This window comes from Opisthocomus hoazin, chromosome 1 (assembly GCF_030867145.1).
Source record: "Opisthocomus hoazin isolate bOpiHoa1 chromosome 1, bOpiHoa1.hap1, whole genome shotgun sequence".
In the NCBI taxonomy this organism is placed as follows: domain Eukaryota; kingdom Metazoa; phylum Chordata; class Aves; order Opisthocomiformes; family Opisthocomidae; genus Opisthocomus; species Opisthocomus hoazin.
This window is the reverse complement of record NC_134414.1, coordinates 155,881,160-155,903,909: the sequence shown is the minus strand read 5'-3', so window position 1 is coordinate 155,903,909 and position 22,750 is coordinate 155,881,160. Positions and strand designations below refer to the sequence as shown.

Genomic DNA, 22,750 nt, shown 5'->3' with positions numbered 1-22,750 from the left:
AGATTCTGGATGCTGAAAAAACCAAAGGTACAGGATTCAATAACAATTAAGGAGAGACAGTCCCGATTTCCAAGAGGTTCTGAGACGGTCGCATCGCTGGAGCTCTGTCGCTTGCCTGCTTCCTCGCAAATAAAATAGGAAACGTGTGGCAGAAAAAAGGCCAGAGATATCAAACCCTAACTTAAGTGAAATCCACTGAAGGTCTAACAGCACAGCTTCATAACGTTCCCATTCTCTCCTGGTTTTTCCATGTGTGTACATGGGAAAAACAAGCGCTATTATAATACTGACATTAAATTACAATTTTAATTTTGAAGACAAAACTAAGCCAGGAATAATGTTCTTTCCACTGGGACTCAGATAAGCACGGGGCTCCTGCTCTGAGGCATGTCATCACAGCTCTTCACCGTGTAATAACCTCTCCTGTCCTCCGAGACCCTACGCACCAGAGGCACGTGGCAAGGAGGCCGCCGGTCTGCACCCAGCGCGTGGAGTTTGGCAGGCAGGGCGAAGCACTGCTGCGTTTCAGCTGGCGATCCCGTGGCGCAGGAATTCCAGGCAGCGCCAGAAAGGGGAACCTCAAGCACTGCACACCACACTTGGCAGGGATATCAAGCAAACACTGAAAAACTGTCAAAAGTTCACGTCTTAATTGAAATTACCCCCGTAAATGCTCCTAATACTGAAATAATGTCTGGCTTTCTAAGGCCTGTCTTCCCTTACCTCCAGTGCACTACAGTAGAGCCAAAGTTATAAAGGCAACACGAGGGCAAGGACGTAATCACATTTCTTTACTGACTTTCTCTCCTCTTCTGAAATGCAACTCAGACTTCTTGCTTCCTCTCTTAAAATCCTTCATGAGCCTCATCTGAAGAATCAAACTGTACGCCATGTCCTCCTTGTTTCAGCTCCCACCTCTGAACTCTTTGCCGTCTCTATACGTTGCATGTTTTTCCTGGAATGAGCTTTTCCACGAGCTAACAACCATCATCCCCAGATGGCTCCTCTGAGTTGGTCATTCTTAAGGCTTTTACCATGAAATCTTCAGCATCTGAAGTTCTTACAAATACAAGATTGGAAAGCATCTTCAAGCCCATCAAATCTAGATTTATGGCTTCAGCTCCTGGAGTCAGAAAAACTGTGTGTTTTTTCAGCCGTTGTTTGTAAAGCAAAAGGTATAGTAAAATTCTAGGCCCTGAGGATGGACAGCAGTTTCTTCTAGTTGACGAAAAGAGGCAAATGAAAAGCCCGGAATAGTAATTATTTTTTAAACCCCCATTTTTCAATATCTATTTTTAAGCACTTGAGGTTGGCAATACTGCCTTCTTCCATCGGTCCTCTCACCGCACGGTGCTTACAATACCAGAGATCAGATTTTCCACTGATTGCGGAGACTTTGGATCCATTTCTCCACAGTTTTGACCTTTAGCCTTATCCTTCAGCTGTTTTTGCAGGAAACCCATCTATTTTCACTGCACACGAAAAAGTGCAGGGACCTTACACAAAGTAATGCCCTATGGTACCCCAGAAGTAATTCATATGAAATCCTACTAATAAATATTTAACATGTCATTAGAATAGTAGTATATTCATTTTAAAATATCCTTACCTCTTGCTGAAAGGAACAAGGGGTTATTCAAATAATTCGATGCAAGGCGTTTCCGCTACAAGGGAAAAGAAACCAGTCAGTGTCACTGAAAGTGCTCTGGTTGTCTCACCACTGCACACCAACAACCTCCGTCAGCTCGCCTCACGCATAACCCGCTCTCCAGGAGCCAGTCTGTGGCTTAGCACGCTCGCTGCTAACCCCTGAGGAGCCGCACAAGGAGCTGCAGTATCTACCTCCCCAACGAGTTCTTCACAGAGCAGTTAGAGGCGCGTTAGCTGCTGTTAACAAGAGAGAAAGGCACATTGCAAATGTTACTGGTGGCGTTGAGAGTTCGGTCAGAGCAAGGCAGCAGCAGCAGTAACTCCAAACCTAGCAGATAAACAACGTCCATAAAGGAAAAGCTGCGTAGCAAACTTGCTGTGAGAGGACATCTTCATTTGCATACATAGCAATGGTGATGGACTTCCCGCCTGCAGGAAAGCATCACTCACAGAATCACACAGACACAGAATGTTGGGGGTTGGCAGGGACCTCTGTGGGTCACCCAGCCCAACCCCCTGCCCAAGCAGGGTCACCCAGAGCAGGCTGCACAGGACCTTGTCCAGGCGGGGCTGGAATATCTCCAGAGAAGGAGACTCCACAGCCTCCCTGGGCAGCCTGGGCCAGGGCTCCGTCACCCTCAGAGGGAAGAAGTTCTTCCTCCGGTTCAGCTGGAGCTTCCTCTGCTTCAGTTTGTGCCCGTTGCCCCTTGTCCTGTCACTGGGCACCACTGGAAAGAGTCTGGCCCCGTCCTCCTGACCCCCACCCTGCAGATATTTAACTCCCTCCTGTGACCTGCGGCTGCTAGGAAGGCATTTCATTCGCAAGCTGCCTATTAGGGTCTGAGCAAAATATTTCTCTTTCCAAAGTTCGAGTGTGTGACCTCCAGGAGCTGGCAGGGATTTCAGTTTGCTGAGGTCACCAGACACTTTCAAACTTACAAACACAGACCGCTGGAAACCCGACGGAGACCTTTAACTCATCTAACGCAGCCCATCGCCAACCTGTCAGGCGCTGCAAGCTGTTGGTCAGCAGCAAGCCGGGCTTCACTGACAGTCTGTATAACCCCTAACTGTTCCTCCGAGCCGTCCAGTACTTGTGCCGGGTTGGAAACAGTACCATTTTCCTTCAGAAGATGTTGTTAGACTCTGCTTGAAGGCAAATTAGAGGGGTTTTGCTAATAAATTATTTATTCTGTGGTGAGTAAACTGTTCTCTTATACACAGGTGCCTGCCAGTCTGTTAATTAATTTTGAATTGATGTTTCTTCCTTCAGAAAATACTCAGCCTGAAACTTAACCCTTTCCTATGCAAAAAAAAGAAGCTACAGAGGGTGGGAAAATAGAATGGTATCTCAATTTTTTTTTAAAGAACAAAGCTTTGAAAAGAAAAAGCACAACATCCAAGTGCAGACGTAAGACCGTGATCACACTTCTGTAATCAAGGAAGTCGGCATCACCACTACAGGCGCTGAGCTCCTGCCGTTTTGAGGGGCGTTGGCAAATAAAAAGTCTAATTTATATGCAATTTCAATTTAAACAATCATGAATTAAAGATCATTCAGTAGGCTAACCGTAAATTAAACTGCACCAAAATGCCTGAAATGCCACAAAATACCTCAACTCACTGATTAGCAAATCAATCTGAGCAGCTAATTGATCAGAGAAAAACCATCTGCCTCCATTTTACTTGAACGACATTCCCCATGGTCAGTACTTAATGACAACTCCTAACGAGGACACAGCTGATCAGCCACAGGACTCTTTCGCAGACATGTCTTTCTCCATTTCATCTTTCACTTCAGATATGCTTTTGAGAATAGATATAATGAGAAGTATGAACTAGGGGTGCAGCAGAGCTCCTCCACCAGCTCCTCCACCCCTGCTCCAAGATAATTGAGTTTCTTACACTGACCAGACTACAGCCACAAAACTCAGCTGCACGTATTCTAATAAATTCATCAGGACAAAAAGGTCTAAGAGAAGACACCACAAATCTAAGGTTCCTACTGTGGTAAATACTGGACATATGGACATCAGTATTTGCTCTGACGAGATTGCTCGTGAAAAGTTGAGTTCTGAAGAATTCAAGCGCCCAGAGCTGCTCTGGAGTCTAAAAATCTCAAATACTTTCAAAAAAAAGAACATCCAAGCTACTAAGCGGCTTGACTGTCGTGGTGGATTTCTTCTTAGCCTCATCCGTCTGCCAACAAAGACGAAAATCTGAAATGTTGGCATACCAAAAATTCTGCATTGCTTGTACCTAAATAAAGAAAAATCACTTTCTTTAGGCTTAAAGAACTCAGATCACAGATAAATCTTGCTTAAATGGAGAGCTGGAGGGTTTCATTGCTGTAGGAAGTTCAAGTAGTTACCCCAAACCGTGATGAAATTTTAAAGACGGAATTTTAATATGCTGAATAATGGCATATATGCCAGAAAAAAAAAAATCAGAAAAAAGTTAAGTCTATTTATATGCTGCTTTTACACCATGTTTGCAATCCAATATTATGTAGGATCAAATTTTGCTACTACCATAAATGTAACAGCATAAGTGTAACAGACAACAGAGATTATCCAGAGCATTTTATTTTTAATTACGCATTATTATGTATATTATGCAGGCCTCCTGCAGAGCACACTGATTCTTAAACCAACACGTCCATTTTATGAATGTCAATAATAAAAGAAGCAAAGTTCTCCATTTATTATTTGGCACATAGGAAAAGAGAAACAGCAGTCCAAGTTTGAGCATCATGCACCACTTCTGTTCTTCAGCTCTGACCTAAAGGGACCGTCTGTGGGGGTGAAAGCGTAATGAAGTCCCAAATTAATTTAGTCCTTTTGGCCTTTATTAAAACTAAGATAAATTCTAGTTTCAAGCAAGTAATCTTGTGGGGGGAAAACCTGTTGCTTAGCTACTGAGATGAGATCTTGTCTTTCTTTTCCACATCAATATCTCTTTACAAGTAAATGTGTGGTTCTGAATTCATATACTTTTGTAATAAGAAGCACTTAAACCTTTTATTGACATGAAATAGAACTGTGGTTAAAAAAAAGTGAATGATAAAGTACCTCTGTTTCCAAGAGTCCACTGTAGGCTGGATTTGCTGTGCTTCTTCTCTTTCTTTCCTGACGCTTGCTCTGGATTTCTGTAACCATGGAAAGAAACGTGAATTGTGTGTTTCTCATTCATCAGGGAAAAATGCAGATCTAACTTGCTAAGCAAGATGCTCTTACCCTCAACCCCTTGGGCTTTGTGTTCGGTTTCAGTTTCTAAAGTATAATTGGGTTGCATCAGCACTGATATTTGCTGCAGTTCAAGGTTTGACATTAATAAGCTTTTCCTCGTAAGATTCAGAACACAGGCATTTTTTATTTTTTCTCTCCTCCAAGGTGGGCTTCTGCTGCCCTACAAGATTTTTATTATGATCCCTTCAGAAACACATTCAGGAAGCATCAACAGAGAGCTTTCAGAGTACTATCAATCTCTGCTATTAACAAAAATAAAGCATTTAAAGCAGTTAAGCCTTGTAATTCATATCAGATGAAAGCATAGAGATCCTTTTAAATTTAATTTACATTACCTTTCCTCTGCAGAGGTTAGAAAAAATACGGTCAGAATGACATGGCTAGATTCGGTTCTAACTAGGGCGTGATGATTTATCCATCCAAAAATATACAACTTCACCATCCTTAGCGTGCAAAATGTTGTTATGAGCTGTACACGTATACAAAAATATGTATGTCCCTGGAAAAAGCAGTGCGAAGACAGGCTTATCGAGCTGCACTCCTGTTTGGAAAAGGGTGAAACACAAGAGCCCTCCCTTCCGCCAAAAGGTAAAACCTGTTCAGACAGCGCTTGCCGAGGGCTGCGTTCAGCAGCCATTCGTCGCGCGCGTACTCTGCAAACACACACAGAAAGAGGGAGCGGGTTCCTGGCCCCCGGAAATCTGCAGGTTTAATGCTACTTTTATCTGAGCTAGGATCTCATTTCCGTCATGTGGAATTTCTTTTTCCAGCTCTTGACGTAAGTCCAGAATGGGGAGATTATTATAACCGTGTATTTTAGAGTCTACTTTTTATTTTGATAATAAAGTAAGAGCAGACTTCCTTTAGCAAGAAGAGCCACCCCATATCTATCCCAAGACATGAAGTGTGCATGGCTTAGGCTGATGCTCTATTCTGCAATGCTTCCTACGTGAATATTGTAAGGCAAAGTTTAGACTCTGCACTGAGGTACCAGGGGGATGTTTTCAGTCTAAATGCCCCCGTGATGGCGGTACCTCTGTTCCGTCTTGCTTGAAGTAAATCTGTCAGAACAAGAGGAACTGGCCGAAGCACTAGCCCTTCAGCCCAGAGGGCCAGGAGAACACCACACAGAAACTCAGGACACCATCTGGTTCTGCATAAGGTCTGGCAACTTTCATCAATGTCTAAGCTGAAGAGGTCTATCTCCTGGTCATGGCAGGCAGGTGAAGTCCCTGGTGACTGGAAGAAGGAAAGCATTGTGCCCATGTTTAAAAAGGGTAGGAAGGAGGACTCTGGGAATTACCAACCTGTCAGCCTCACCTCTGTGCCTGGGAAGATCATGGAGCAGATCCTCCTAGAAGCTATGCTCAGGCACATGGAGGGCAGGGAGGTGATTCGAGACGCCAGTGTGACTTCACCATGGGCAATCCTGCCTGACCAACCTAGTGGCTTTCTATGATGGAGCCACTGCATCAGTGGACAAGAGAAGAGCAATGAATGTCATCTATCTGGACTTCTGTAAGGCTTTAACACAGTCCCCCACAACATCCTTCTCTCTAAACTGGGGAGATAAGGATTTCATGGGTGGGCTGTTCGGTGGATAAAGAATTTGTTGGAAGTTCAAAGCCAGGGGATCAATGACTCAATGTCCAAATGGACACCAGTGATAAGTGGCATCCCTCAGGGGTCGGCACTGGGACTGGTGCTGTTTAACATTTTCATCAATGACTTAGGGAGATCGAGTGCACCCTCAGCAAGTTTGCAGATGACACCAAGTGAGTGGTGCAGTTGACATGCCAGAGGACGAGATGCCATCCAGAGGGACCTGGGCAAACTGGAGAGGTGGGCCTGTGTGAGCCTCATGAGGTGCAACAAGGCCAAGTGCAAGGTCGTGCACCTGGGTCGGGGCAACCCCCTCTATCAATACAGGCTGGGGGGCATGAAGGGATTGAGAGCAGCCCTGCCAAGCAGGACTTGGGGGTACTGGTGGATGAAAAGCTGGACATGAGCCACCAGTGTGCGCTCGCAGCCCAGAAGGCCAACGGCATCCTGGACTGCATCAAGAGAAGCGTGGGCAGCAGGTCGAGGAGGGGATTCTGCCACTGTACTCTGCTCTGGTGAGACCCCACCTGGAGTCCTGCGTCCAGCTCCAGAGACCTCAGCACAAGAAAGACATGGACCTGTTGGAGCAGGTCCAGAGGAGGGCCACAAAAATGATCAGAGGGATGGAACTCCAGAGGGCTGGAGCACCTCTCCTATGAGGACAGGCTGAGAGAGTTGGGGCTGCTCAGCCTGGAGAAGAGAAGGCTGCGGGGAGACCTTATTGCAGCATTTCAGTACTTAACGGGGGCCTGTAGGAAAGATGGAGAAAATCTTTTTAGCAAGACCTGTTGTAATAGGACAAGGAGTAATGGCTTTAAACTCAGGGAGAGTAGATTTAGACTGGATATAAAGGAAGAAATTTTTTACAATGAAGGTGGTGAAACACTGGGGTGGGTTGCCCAGAGAGGTAGTGGAGGCCCCACCCCCCTAGAAACAAACATTCAGAACATCCTCAGTGCCAGAAAATGGCCTTCAGCGTATTGAGCAACATCTCCCATTTGCAACCCATTAGTAAGGTACAGTCTGGCTTTCAGGATGTTTACGATACATGGGAATAGGATTCCCAACACATAGTTCTGTTGTCCAGGCACCTTTTCCAAACGTTGATCACTTGTCCACAAAGGGGCCACGTACCACCTTCAGTGTTGCTGCAGTCAATGGCATTGGTGTTGTTGGTCACGCCTTGGACACGGTGTCCCTAAAGACAAAGCCAACACTCTGCACGGATTTTTGTCCTGCCCTCAGTTCCAAGCTATTGACTTGAAACTTCTCATTCACGAAGGACTACTGGCTAAGCCGCCACTCTTGGAGTGATGGATGTGTCGGAAGGAAGCCAGACAGACAACGCAAACAGAAGAGCAGCTACTTGCACAATCTGGCTGGGTTTTCCCACTGGCACAGGAACGTGTCACCTCTCATGCTCAGAAGGTGCCTTCTAGGGCAGTTCAGAGGGTACATGCAGGACTGTATTCACGGTCTGACACGAGCTAGACGTACGCTGCCGTGTGACTGAGGGAGTTATGCAAAATCTCACTACCAAGAAAGTGTGATCCAAGGCTGCACTGACACGGGAGATTAACGCCATGGCTGCAGTCACTGCCAGCATCTCGTTAACATCCTTGGTGCTGCACAGGCTCCGAACCAGAGGATCTTGTATGGGTAACAGTTCTGTCCCACTGTGAAAGCATTTCCTATGAAACGCTCGCCTGGCTATGCTGAATCTCCACCGTGAAGCTTCCAAGTCCTTCAGCATCCTCCGAAGGGCGTCGGGCCTCAGCAGCAGTGTGCGTGCTAGACATGGACCCAGCAGCCTGCCACAGAGCCACCGGCAGAGAGACGGCGTTCGTGGAGTCAGCGCCAGCGCCGGGCCGAAAGATGCCAGAGCTGTCACACAAGAGCAGTTGTGTGCCTTGATGCTGAAGATGAGGAAGAACTTCTTCCCTCTGAGGGTGACGGAGCCCTGGCCCAGGCTGCCCAGGGAGGCTGTGGAGTCTCCTTCTCTGGAGATATTCCAGCCCCGCCTGGACAAGGTCCTGTGCAGCCTGCTCTGGGTGACCCTGCTTGGGCAGGGGGCTGGGCTGGGTGACCCACAGAGGTCCCTTCCAACCCCGACCATTCTGTGATTCTGTGATTCTGTGACACCCACTGACCCTTTACGCTGGTCTCAGCAGTGAGCTGGAGCTGTGGTTCCTGCAGCCAGGCTCAGTAACCCACGCTACATGGTCAGCAAACCCAGGGCTTGCAGCAGCTCAGCACCCTCGTGGCAGTGCAGGTCAAACGCTGGGGTTCAGGCAGCCCAGGCTGGGTATTTTGCAGACACTGTCACAGCGATACAAAATCACGACTTCCCACTGGCCCAGAAAAAGAAACGACGACTCCAACAGGGCAGAGCTTTCTGTGTGCCAGGGTCCATAACTGGGCCGAGTGTCTTCGCAAGAGGACTGTGATGGATCTGTAGCTTTCTGCCCTTTTGGGTCTCTGGTTGAAGAGAATTTCTTCGGTACATGCTCTCACCAAGGCAACAGAGATATTTGATGGACTCTGAATCACACACGTGGCAGCTACCTGGAATGCAGCTTTGGAAGAGGCATCGCTGTGGTACAAAGATAAAAGCTGGCTGGGGGGAAAAGTAATAGCAGTGGGAATAGATGGAAAGAAAGAGAGAGAGAGCAATGAACTGAAATGGCTCTAAATGTCCTCCACCCTGCGTAGCCATCGGGGAGGGAGAGCACAAGGTCAGCACTGTATTTATGGAAACTCTGAAGAAAAAATATCTGTGCTTGTGATATAAGGAGCATATACATCTAAGGCTGTATCTGTAAATAATCACACCAAGATAGAACAGAAGCATATGCTGGTATACTATCTTTTGTTACTCGTTACTTCTGCTAAAAAACATTGCATGCATTTTGAAACAGGGGTTCATAAAGTAAAAATAAATTATTTGTTTTAACTGATTACAACAGTTCAGTAACCTATATGGAAATATTTAAGAGTTTTTATTTTACTACAGTAAAACAAGATGTGCATTTTTAGACTGACCTGAACTTCAGAATTCCTTTAAAATTTTCTATCTACTTCTTTCTTTTTTTCTTTTTTTACACAACAGTGATGCTAAAATATGTTCTAATAAGCTAGAGGAAAAGATTTAACGTACTACAACCACACACCGCATCACAGAATTCGGCTTATTCCTGAGTTTATTAATTTAAAAAATATAACCCAAACAGAAAAAAAAACCCTCTAAACTGTAATACTCTTGACAGAGATGAATAAATTTGAAGATAGCTTTATGTTGGAGGCAAAGCTTCAATGAGCTGCTGCCTTCATCAATAAACACCCTGTTGGTTATTCTGTGAGGCCCATAATGACAATTTGTCTCGGTGGAAGCCACACCTTGCAGCACGCCAGTCGGCGGAAGCAGCTGCCTTCACTTACTGGTAAGGGCCTCAAAAGATGCCCCACGCTTGGGCTCTGCAGAACAAAGCTTTTTTCCCAGTAAGGGGAAAGATGCTTCTCTGGACCTTAGGTGGAAAGGCTGCTAGAGAAATCTCTCTAGAAGTGGATCATAGCCCTTCACCACAAAATTAATGAAGAAAATGAAGAAAAGCAGTAATGCTGTGAATTAATGATACTGAGTGAATAAGCTTTTAACGACCCCATCTTGATACAGTTCAATTTCAAAAATGTGAAATTGAGAAACGCATTAGAAGTACTAAAATAAACTGAACTGTGCAATGACCACTTCTCCCTGACAAACAGCACTGGTTGATAACTGCAAATACGACACAGCACTAAAATAATAACCTTTACCATGTGAAAACTATAAGGGTATTTTTGACAGTTGCAATCACCAACACATGAAGAAATACTCTTTCCATAGTAAATAGCTTTCAGTGGGAGCCATTTATTTAAAGCTAGTAGGAATATAAAAATGAATTTGTCTGAAAGAATTGATTCTGCAGGATCAGTATTGTAGCAGTTAAGTTCAAAATGTGCGTCTCCACACTTACTGTACAACAAATAGAGCGGAGCAGTACTTGGCGTTTTGAACATGAGCATTAAATCCACACAAACAATTTATTAGTTCCAATAAAATCAAAGGGTAAAGAATTACTCAGAAGGAAGTTCTCTCTGTTATAAGCACAATTCGCACTTCAGCATAATTTCAAATGTTGTCCTATTTTCCTTAGACAAAGAAAACAAGAACCAGTCATCACATGCACTTTTTGGATTATAAATCTTCGCCCAAAATTGCTGTAGCTTTTTAATTTCCATTCCAATCCATTACCATTAAGGGATTAAAAAGGCCGATCGCTTAAAGTTTCTTTAAATTGCTTTCAAATTCTCAGTCACTGGGACATTAAAAGATTTTCTAAAATGCAGACTAAGGAGGGAAGACAGTGAAAAAGGCAACAAGACCCACAGAAAACCTGCTGCGTAGATTTAGGACACCTCACATTTAAGATGCGATTTTCTCCCTAATTCATAACCTCTCTTAACACCAAGGAACAGAAGCCCAGGAAATCTTCTTCCTAAAACGAAATCCAGCTGTAAAATGGCAGATACCTCTTGAGTCAGCAAGGTGTCCTACGCACGTGCCTAACTCTAAGGCATATCAAACTTCAACACGGTGCACTGGAAATCCCGAAGTATCTTGCTGACAAGGGTCCATGGGATGGGTGGTAAACGTCAAGTATCATTCATATTTTTTGTGATTGAGAATCGTTGCCAGCTGGTACAGATACCAGGTTTGTTCTGACACCAGTGGAACCACACCAACTTGTATTAGCTGAGCATGAAACTAAAACCCATCAAGCTGTAGACTTTTTCTTAGAAGTAGCTGTATCTTCTCCTCCGTCCATGAAAACTAACCCTGCCAAGAAACCCCCTGAGTCACCTCACGCCACTGGCAAAGTTGCTGAGCACGCTCTTTTTTCCCCTCTCATCTATGTCCTCAGAAAGACCAAGCTGAGGCGAAGAAAGGTACGGATCTGCTAACTCTTGCAAGGCGTTTTTGGAAGGCTGGAAAAGTAAACTGAACAGTATGCAATTCTGAATATGGTTTATGTGCAATGTTTGCTTGAACTCCTGTTCAGAAGCCCAGGAAGGCACACGAGCAGCTCTCACACAAAAGCAGGATCAGACTGGAGGTTTGTTTCTTTTTTGACTACATGGGGGGAAATGAGGGGAAGGAAGTCTTTGCGAGAGGTAGTTTTCTAATTTGCTTGAAATCTTCTAAAACAAATGCCAGATTTTCGCCACTATTTGACACGTTATTCTGTGGAACTCTGGAGATGACAGATGATTAACTCAAGAAATGAAAGTCCATCTCACGTGGGGAAGGAAGAGAGGACATGTTCGCTACAGAAGATCTGGGTAAACATATTTGAACCTTGCTGATTCTGCAACCAGATCAGTGCTGGTCAGAGCCTTTGCAGACTTTTTGCTTCATTGTCATCCTCCAGTTGTTAACATCCTTGATGTCCACGACGACTAAGCGAGCCCAGATGCCAGCTGATGCCAAGCCTGCTGGTGCTGGCTGCAGAGCCCGTTCTCATGCCCCTTGAGCTGTGCGATGGAACGGGAGGTGAGGCTGAAACGCACAGTTCTGCACAGGTAACAGTTCACCTGGTTTTTATTGCCCTTCTGAGGACAGCCAAGAGAAAATATTTCACGCAAAAACTGAACTGTAACAAAACATACGTCATCTTACCTTCCAAATGTTCTGTTGTAACCAGTCCTAATGCTACCATGAAGGCAATTTTCTAAGGAAAAAATAAACAGGAGTTAGACTTTCTACTACAACGATCATGCCAGAAGTCAATAAATATACAGTAAATAAATAAACAGACAGAATTGACAGAATAAATCCAGTAAAGGTCTTTCGTGAATGTACCTTATTTGAATGCATAGTAATATGAAGAACTTTAATTGAAGATTTGCTTCAGTTTTGCCTGGTCAGTTGAATCCTACTTGTACGTCTACATGACCTTTAGCAGTTCAGAGACTTATGAAGCCAATGCCGTTTGACTACTGGTTTTACACAGTGAATGATCAAAATTCAGTGAATTCATTCAATTCCATTTCATATTGCTAGCCATCTTGTTACTCCACTCTTCAGAGAAGTAACTGTGTATTATTATTACTATCTGGACATGGCACTGCTTTTATTGTACGTGAGCAAGCTGTATGAAGTAAGACTAGACATGACAGGCTTTCACTGAACTTTACAACACTAAACAAGACCTTTGAAGCATGTTGAAAGCCCCCTGACCCCAAAATAGCTTTCAGAAATTTCTCTCCCCAAGTTCCAAAAAGAATATCACACGCATGAATTATGAAGAGGAACACCGATCCAGTATTTTCCCTCAGTGGGGAGTGAACAAACATCTCCCACGGACATCGGTGAACTCAGTTTGCAGTGAGGAATCTGATCTAAAATATCACTCAGAATTATTTTACACTATATACGCACAAAACACATCTGCACACTAACGAATCTTCCAATGCACTAATAGGGCAAGTACTAGAGTAGACTCTAAATTCTCTGTCAGTGATTTTTCACTGGGAATTTTTTCCTTGCAGAAAAAGCTTTTATTCCATCATTTCGATGGAAAACTGAAATTCTGCTGTGTTGTTCCAAACCCAAACTGAACTGAACTCCCTGGTCTGAAGTCACATCCGTGGTACCACAGGGCCTCAGGGATCTCTTCCTCTCTCTGCTGTGCTTAACAATCCTGCTGGATCACGTTACCCACGTGGCAGTTTCACAAGGTGCAATTCCACAGGAGAGACAATTTGCCTATGAAATTCAAGCTATTAGGAAATCCAAGAAAGTAAAACCCACAATTTAACTCTGATAAAGCATCCAAAGACCACAGGAAGATGCAATTACCTTACTCAGCCAAAATAAAATGTGTAGATTTAGGTCAAACTAGAATACAGCGTTCAAGCAGTAGAAGGTCAAAGCATTCTGCTTCAACCAAAGAAGCGTCAGGAGAACACGTTTCAATACTTCCAAGTCAAAATTAGTTTGATGTTCCTGTTTGGTGAAAAACCTGATGATTCAACTTTTCATTTCAGTTGAGGAAAAAGTCAACTCGTAAGTCACTGGCACCACCGTTTCCTTTGCAATTCTGACTTCCACACAGTCAAATTGTGAAAGCAAGCACATCCTCATTTTGCAGATGAAAAGATCTACCTACGGGGTGGGTTCTTCAAAATCTGAGGGTCAGGACCGGACATCTGTACCCCTCTTGTATCTTTGTAAAAAAGGTGAACTAACAACCTCGTAAGACAGGAACAATTTCTTTCCACAGTCTCCTGGTATGTAACTCTCCCTGTAGATTAAAAAATGGTGATGTAGTATCTCATCTCTGGCAATTTAAATACACTCATGCTGTATTTCTGCCTTCCATAACCGTGGTAATGACAAGCATACTTGTTCATTTGCATGTCAGACCTTGACTTCAATAACGTTTGCTCCTTACATATCTAAAACACTGGCTAGACACAGTGGGGGCTCCACACCTGAAGGGAAAGATGAATATTTGATCTGAGATCCACTGTGCAGATCTGAAAAGAAAATTAGTCACCTGAGTAGAATTACAAGCTTCACCTCACCCCCACCAACAAGTAACTTCGTGGAAGGATACGTCTCGGGCGCCTGAGCAGAAGTAACAACAACATTTAGGTATAGAATCAGAAAGCTGGAACAGTTACCAGGCAATTGTATTTTCCCAGTGGAGCACAGAACGCCTGTATTACCTGAAGATTAAACTGCAAGGGGAGCATACATTTTCTGACATCTAAACTAAAATTATTTGAGTACAGGAATGCTTGCTAAACAAATTCCTCTCTTCATGCTAACATTATTTGAATATACATCTAATTAAATGCAATGACATCATACTCGATTAACATATGAAGAGCCTACATAAATAGACTTGATAACTATCTCACTATTAAACACAGGAAGGGTTAGGTTTATAGATATTTGAAAGATGGTTCCTTTTAAAAAAAAATCACAGTAGAAGCTGTATTCTTTTTAACAAGCATACTATGTTAGCAGCATATTTGTTTGTATGGGCTTTGCTATTTCACACTCACGTAGCTCAGTGGCTTCAGAACAAAATGCTGCTTCCTCTGCCGTGCTTTTCCTCTGACTGTCACAGAGTTTGTTGTTCCTCCCCTGCACGTGAATCCTCAGAACCAAGGGTTCAGTTTCTCCAGATTTTCAATCCAGGCTTAACGCTAGCGTGTAGTTCACCATTGCAGTGTGTCTCCCTGGTCCTTCTTAGGTTGGATTAAAACTACTGCTAGTTAAATAACCAGCATTTACAGCAGTAATTTTTCTCTTAAATAAAAAACTGCTAGAATGTCCTGGAAAATGTTGCCAGAAATTGAAAAATTTACTAATATAAAATTTTAAAGGAGCAAAAAGTTTTGGGCAGAATGCTGTTTCTTTCTGTGCTGAACTCAGGCCCTTTTAAGTAAAACACAAAACCACAGAAGACCCCCCAACCCCCAGGCACTCGCTCTCCCGAGCAGCAGCTCCCTGGCGCAGTCCCCTCGTTTCTTCGCAGAAGTCATTCTGGTGGGAGCAGGCCCGTCACCAGCCGGGCAGTTACCGGTCCCCATCCCAGCAGAGCCCGGCTGACGGCCGGGAGTGGGTCGCCCATTCCTCCAGACCCTCCACAGCCCCGGGGGGACTGAACCCACATGGCTCACAGCCCAGGACAGGGCTCTAACCACCGGACCAGGGATGTTCTGGGTGGCCAAGTGCCTCCATCCTGCTTCTGGGAATGCTGCTCCCCAGCCAGGCGTCCAGGCACCCCGGCCGCACGACAGCAGGCACCAGGAGGTCTGCTTTGGTTTAATGATGATGTAGTTAGGAAAGGAGGAATCTTTGGCCTATGCAAAGGGCAGGCATATTGCAGGGGGCTGGGTCCAGGACTGGCTTCCCAGCTTCCCAGCAGAATGACCGAGCCAGGAATGAAAGACAGTAATGAGGAAGTAGTGGGGAAGAACTTCTTCCCTCTGAGGGTGCCGGAGCCCTGGCCCAGGCTGCCCAGAGGGGCTGTGGAGTCTCCTTCTCTGGAGATATTCCAGCCCCGCCTGGACAAGGTCCTGTGCCCCCTGCTCTGGGTGACCCTGCTTGGGCAGGGGGTTGGGCTGGGGGACCCACAGAGGGCCCTGCCAACCCCGAACGTTCTATGATTCTGTGCAATGGTCCTCAGTCTCCTGTTCATTCAGGTAGGCTCAGTCACTGCACACAGGATTCCCACCTACTGTTAAGTCTACTGATTTCTGGTTTACTTGTTTTAAATTTTCAATTTCATTTGTTAAATCCCAGCCTGTCACGACTAACATTTATGTAAAGCCATATTGGATTTCCTGTCTCAGAGTCGTGCTTTGAAGATAAATAAAGGTGTGGAGAGAAGTGCCTAGAGTGCTTATTTTCTTTTTTAAAATATCATGGTATCTTTGTTACTCTTTGTCTTAAATTTAATCATCTGTTTAACAGCCATGAGTGCTTTTAGAAATGTGCAGTACGTCTTTTCATGAAGCAAAACAAAGATTTCTACAAAACCATTTCATTTTGTAATTACATGTTCTATTGATGTCATTACATGTATTTACACTAATTATGCTGTTAGTTCTAATTACACTAATTGCATAAATACATGATAATCAACTAAAGTTTACTTTCAAAGAACAAAAGAAATTAACTCTAGACCTACATATTTACGGCCATGAAAGAAATCCATGAAAAGGAAAGAACCGTCCTACTTCAGGGCATAGCTTCAGCAACCTTCCCAGAAAATCGTGCTTGCTGAGACCTCTAGTATACATGGTAGGAGCAATGTTCTTGGGCACAAAAAGGGTAGTCAGGATATTCTAGTTAGCTATTTGAAATGAAAAGCTCATTAAATTTATGAATGCTATATCGAAAAGTGTCCCCTGTCCCATGACTTCTTCCTGCATCTCGCCAGAAGATTTTTGCTCAATATTCTTTCTCGGGGGGCATAAGTTACAGGCAAATAAAAACAGATGGTTTCTCTAGCATTCTGTTCCTAATCAGGTTCTCCCAGCCTTTCTGCCCACAGAACAACACAACAAATAATCTTTTGGAAATAGCTCCCTGAAGGAAACAGGACCCTACCATCCCACCATTCAGTGGCAAGGAAGATTCATAGGAGGGTCAGCTTTTAAACTTGGGAGGTTTGCTAAGTGTCGTTCTGCAGCACTTCTGCATAAGGCTGTGAAATGCTAGGCTAAGAGCCGCTATTTGTCCTTAACACTGTTTTAACCATACAAACTTCTTAAAATGGTCAGAGGAACGACCACCCACAGGCCTCAAGTAACATTATAAATTTATATTGTAATAATCCTCTTAAACCTCCAAGGATGCTTTCTTGCTACACACTTATTAGACTAGTAAGGTTAAGATTTCACATGAGCTGAGCATGTAGAAGTACATGCAGTTTCTATAACTTCTCATATTGCCTAAAAAGTACAGACAGTCTGATGTGAATACATCCAGTCAGAAACCAAAATGCCTGTTAAAGAGAGACTGCATTTATACAAGGACTTCTGACTTATATTTTCAGCCTACATTGCAAATACAGTTCATCAAAGAGCTTTAATCTTATAACCTGCTTTCTACGTTCTTACTCAATGTGAAGGATTTTGATGTATTTCACGCTAGAAAGGATCTGTCTGCATGTGGGAAGATATGTACACAGCAAATGCCAGAAACTGCATTGCTAAATACAATCTAAAAATTGCAAGATTCATTACAAAGAAGATGTAAAAGCTCCGCTTACAAAAGAAATGTTAATTCAATCTCATACGCAGCCTATATAAACCCGATATCTGATAGCATATAAGAAAATACCTTAAGCTTATACAGACCTTTCACAAGAAATACAGCTACACTCATGCAAGGTGCCTCAGTTTTTATGAGACCTAAAATTCTTACATTTTGTGACACCAGAAGGTTTGAATGACACAAACCAAAATTGCCCGAGCACCTCACTGGCGGGGAAATCACCCTGATGGCAGTGACTGGGTAGAGAGATGAACAACTGGCAGAGCCATGAGCACAAATGCAGTAATTACAGTTATGTTTGCATACAGAAAAATGTTTGGAAAATGGCCCCCGTAAATGAACCATATCGTAGCTCATTTATTTAAAAAAATTTAAAAAAAACACCCAGAAATAAAAAAAATCACCTCTGGATTTTCCTCCTTTTTCTTTTTGGTAGCAGGGGGTCCCTGAGCTGACTCTTCAGGAGGTTTCTTTGTCTCCACTTTACTTTCTGTCTGGGTTTGGACTTGAGGCTGAATAATGATAACCTAAAAGACAACGTACAAATAAAAGAAGAGAATTCACTATATGAAACTGGATTTTTCTGCCTGAAACCTTCGAGTCTTCTTTGAACGGTTACTTGATACTTCTACAGACAACAGATGCGAGTCGCAAGCAAAAAATATATTAAAAAGATACCTAGGTTAGGCTTCTAAATCCATACTTAAGTTCCCAAAAAATAATTTTTATAGGTGCGTTATAAACCTACTGCAGCCTAAGAGAGCCACTTCAGCGCCTCTGAAAATTAGGACACTTTCTATTTAGAGGCCTTCTGGAGCTGACTCAGCAGCCTAGCTCTAGCACTCGTGTTGTCAGCGAGTTTAAGGTCTGTCCTTTCATTTTGTTTTGCATACAGGTAGAAGAGAGGGGATTACTACACATTGAAAACCACAGTCTGACCTCAGTCATACCAGCGATATCTCAGGGTAAGTACACGGAGCTGGGAAGGAAGATACTCCTCAGTACTACTCATGTAACCGAGATCAGAGTTCAGCCCTCAGCATTTCCGCGTTAGGAGCAGTGGATGTCCAGTTTTGCATAAACAAAATGAGCTACATGTGCTTTAAATCAAAATTCATTCTGGTTTAGAACCTATAGGAATTATTACTCCAATCTCTTACACACACATGTACGTTAGTGTATCCAGCTGCTTGTATCTGAATTACCACACGAAGATGCTGCAGATTAAGCTATCTCAGAAGCTACTAAATTAAAAGGAACAAAGGACAATTTATGACCACAGAACTACACATGTGACGTTAAACCCACAATCAAAGCTTCACGAAGGACTATGGAAGACCTTCTCGAGCTCACCTGCTTGATGAAGGTTATTGGATTTGAACGCTGGGCCTTTTCCAGCTATTTCATTGCTGACTTTCAATCAGCATTATTTAATTGTTAGCTACTTTATCTCAACTCAGTCAAGATTCAAGAGCATAAAAAGGGACAGTTTTCTTAACCAGCAGCCACTTCAAGTAAGAGAAAAATAAATTACGTTAGAGAAGAGGGGGAAGAGATATCTGCTTTTATTTACCTCAAAAGCCATCCTACATCCTGTATTCTTTTTTACCGCTGTATGAGAACCTGTGCTGCCCACAAGACCCAAAGTAGCAGGATCCAGGTAGCAAATTACAATTAATGTCTGCTGGGTACATTTATTGAATCTGTTTCTTTATTGAATCTCTTTCTGGTATGAGTGGTGAAGTTCTTGCACTTCAAACTGAAAAGCAGTACAAAGAAGAAACAAGTAATTCATAACTTGATTCTTTTCTACTTATTCATCTGCTGATCAGTTCTGAAATCCTGAGCTCTCATTTCATTTGGTCTTCCCCTGAAAATGTGGAAGGGAATACCTGATTATTTGATACGCTCCCCCGGGGTCAGTGGATATAACTCATACCACTCTATAATTGAAGAGGGAGTCCATAGGAAACTTGATCCTGCACAGAATTCAGCGATATTATTAGTAAGGAAATGGAAGATCATATGGTCCCATTAATGTCAGGCTACATCATGCTGCATTTTGTTCCTCCTAAAAACTACGCATGTACACAGATAAATGTCTGCTAGCATCCATGTGTCCCCTTAAGAATTTTCTCATCTGATTATTTTCTTCAAAGGCAACCACTGACACCACTCTGTGCAGTGCTGTGCACTCCCAGGGAATACTCTGCTTACATCTGCGACATAACTCCTGTGTTGGACAACAAAAAGAACCCCAGCACAGGGGGAAAAGCAGAACCTACCTTGTTGTCGGCACTAATGAGGAGGGGTTGCACTTTAATGCTGTCACTGACCACCGAGACAGCCGCGCTGGTGCTGAGAGGAGCTGCATTGCTGGGCGAGGTGGAAATGATGGCGTACGCCACGCCCGCGCTGCTCAGAGGTGACGAAACAGCTGCAGGCTCGGTGACGCTTTGCGACTGGCTGTTGGGCGTCTGTACATGGCTGACGGTGTTATTGGCAGTTGGGAGGGCAGGGCTGGGGTTTTTGATGCTGACGACGGTTGCCTTCTGGAAGGTAGGAGGCTGCTTGGACGGTTGGTCTCTGCATGGGGAGATAGGGAGGCTGTCTGGAATCAGGGTCTTTGGCCTAACCTACAAACAGAGAGCGAGACGTTACGAGGCACAGCCTCACACCGTAATGAACACGCACGGCACACACGCGCTCTCCCAGCAGAACCTCTGCTTGCCCCAGCCACGGAACAGGAGCATCTAGAAAAGCAGAATGTAGCCACTCAGAGCAGCCAGGCATTCATTCCCTTGTAGATGCACTCCCAGCGCTCCACAGCCAGGTCATTCTGGAGTCCTTCACTCGCTGCAGTGCTGAACAAGAAGGGAGGAGAAAGTCAGTTCCTCACTTTTATTAGCACACATCCATACAAACGCCGCTCCAGTCACATCCAGTTCTCAGGAGGGATGCTCAAGCCAAAGCCTTTGCAAAGAACGCAACCCCCAGATGCAGTAATTTCCTGTTCTGAAGGACACAACAGTCTTGCTATGAATTAACGAGTGGGAACTGAATCATTAAGGGAGTTGTGGGAAAGCATTTACGGGAACAGTAATCATACACATTTATACTGGCGGATCAGCAATGAAGCTCCTCTCATTTTTAAGATGTGCTGCATCTTACGGAGAGGAGATCAATCACACAACCACTCAGCTCACCACAAAAAACAAAAAAAAAAGAAAAGGGGGTGGGGGGAAGACACCCATAATCATTGCACTTATTTTGTTGCTGTGAATAACGAGCTAGTTTGCAGCTGCGGGTGGATGCAGAAGGAACTTCCACAGATGGAGGTGGAAGCTGCTCACCGTGATTTGCGCAGGCTGCGGCTTCACCCAGAGCCCTGAATGACAGCTGAGAACAACTGCTTCCAGTGGAGTAATTAACGTCACCCTGTCAACATGGGTCTGCCTTAACAACATGGTAAGTGCAGTTCCACGGCTGAAAATAAATAATTTAAACTGCTTCACATGAAGTTAACTTCACCCCCAGCTTATTCGTTAACACGGCCACACAAAACGATCGGTTCCCTCTGTGCTTATTTCGTCCTGTCACTGCTCGCACCTTCCACGCTGCGAAACAAAACGACAAGTCCTAACAGATGGACGTGAGAAACAGCTGCCTCCATCACTGCGCTGCGGTCTGCAGGAGCTCCTCAGCCACACCGACTTCAATCTTCAGCCTAAGCAAGCAATTTAATGAAAGCACGGGGATTTACTGATGTGCAGAATATCATCTCTCGAGGCTGGCCACCGTTCTCTATTGCGTCAAGGAGAAGCAGTCCCCCTCTACTCTGCCCTGGTGAGGCCCCATCTGGAGCACTGTGTCCAGTTCTGGGCTCCCCAGTTCAAGAAAGATGAGGAGCTGCTGGAGAGAGTCCAGCGCAGGGCTGCGAGGATGAGGAGGGGACTGGAGCATCTCTCCTGTGAGGAGAGGCTGAGGGAGCTGGGCTTGTTCAGCCTGGAGAAGAGAAGGCTGCGAGGGGACCTCAGAAATGCCTCTAAATATCTGCAGGGTGGGTGTCAGGAGGATGGGGCCAAACTCTTTTCAGTGGTGCCCAGCGACAGGACAAGGGGCAACGGGCACAAACTGAAGCAGAGGAAGCTCCAGCTGAACATGAGGAAGAACTTCTTCCCTCTGAGGGTGACGGAGCCCTGGCCCAGGCTGCCCAGGGAGGCTGTGGAGTCTCCTTCTCTGGAGATATTCCAGCCCCGCCTGGCCGCGGTGCTGTGCCCCCTGCTCTGGGTGACCCTGCTTGGGCAGGGGGTTGGGCTGGGTGACCCACAGAGGGCCCTGCCAACCCTGACCATGCTGTGAGTCTGTGATCCGTCCCCATGTGTGAGTATTAAGCACAGCAACACACCTATCGCCAGCTCTTCGTGTTTCGGTGGCTCAGCCCTCAGTTGCCAACAGGACCCCACCACCTACGAGCAGTGCAAATGTGCGTTACAGGCACAGCCCTGCTCGGGAGCGTCTACGTTGTCAGCAGTCCAGGTAAATGGGCAGCGGAAGAGGAAACGGAGCCAAAGAAGCAGAGCAAAGAGAAGGGTTCGCCGAAGGTCCTGCCGCAGACTCGTGATGAAGCCAGGAAGCCGCCGTGTTTGGCTCACAGCTTCGGGGGTGACGACGGAAAGGCCACACAGATCCGCCATGAAATGATGCAAAACTACGCTAAACTATGACTACTGCATTCAAGATACACGGACAGTAACTGAAGGGTTGTTTTCTCTTTTTTCTCTATCCAACCACTTTATGTAATCATTACTTGATTTATTTAGTTAAGCTACCAGACAAATACCCTGGCCAAGATGTTTAAGAGAGTAAACTAGCTTCATATCCATAATTAATGGCCTGATTTTCAGAAGCAGTGGTCAGAGGATTGGTTTAAATCCATCTTGGCCTAAGCATTCATAAAACTGAGACTTACAACCTAAACAACAGCTCAGTGCAACAGGAGACACAATGCTAAAAACAACTTGTTCACGTCTGAATCAGTGTCAGTTACACAAGCAGATCGTGTAATCTCTGCTTTTATATTTTCATAACAGTATCCTTTCCCTCCTATGTTATACAAGGCTCTCATATGTAAGCCTTTAACAAATTGCTCATCCTCATGTGCTCAGAGACACGTTCACAGATATAGTATCATTATTCAGAAAAGAAGGTCTGAGAAGCTTGGCAAAATACAGTTAAAATTCATTATGACGGCTAAGGAGTTCTTCTAGCCAAAAACTGTCACGCAGTCTACCAGGATCTACTGTATCTGTCACTCTTAATTGCACTTTTCTTTTTAACCAAAAGCCTAATTAAAACTTAATGCCTATATATATTCCAGCTATATAATTATCTTTTCTACACTATTACATAT

At 44.5% G+C, this 22,750-nt stretch overlaps 1 protein-coding gene across 4 annotated transcripts in view; it reads right to left on the bottom strand.

Annotated features, from left to right (window-relative positions):
- Positions 1-22,750, bottom strand: part of PHF21B (PHD finger protein 21B) — a 163,418-nt gene that overhangs the window by 10,313 nt on the left and 130,355 nt on the right. For 3 of the 4 annotated variants that reach the window (XM_075442800.1, XM_075442808.1, XM_075442814.1), the window contains 5 exons: positions 19,623-19,973; positions 17,742-17,864; positions 12,217-12,268; positions 4,722-4,798; positions 1,610-1,664 (listed from right to left, as the gene is read on the bottom strand). In XM_075442800.1, the coding sequence (XP_075298915.1) occupies positions 1,610-1,664; positions 4,722-4,798; positions 12,217-12,268; positions 17,742-17,864; positions 19,623-19,973 (658 nt within the window). The remainder of the gene's footprint in view (positions 1-1,609; positions 1,665-4,721; positions 4,799-12,216; positions 12,269-17,741; positions 17,865-19,622; positions 19,974-22,750) is intronic. The other variant, XM_075442823.1, reaches the window with a different exon arrangement.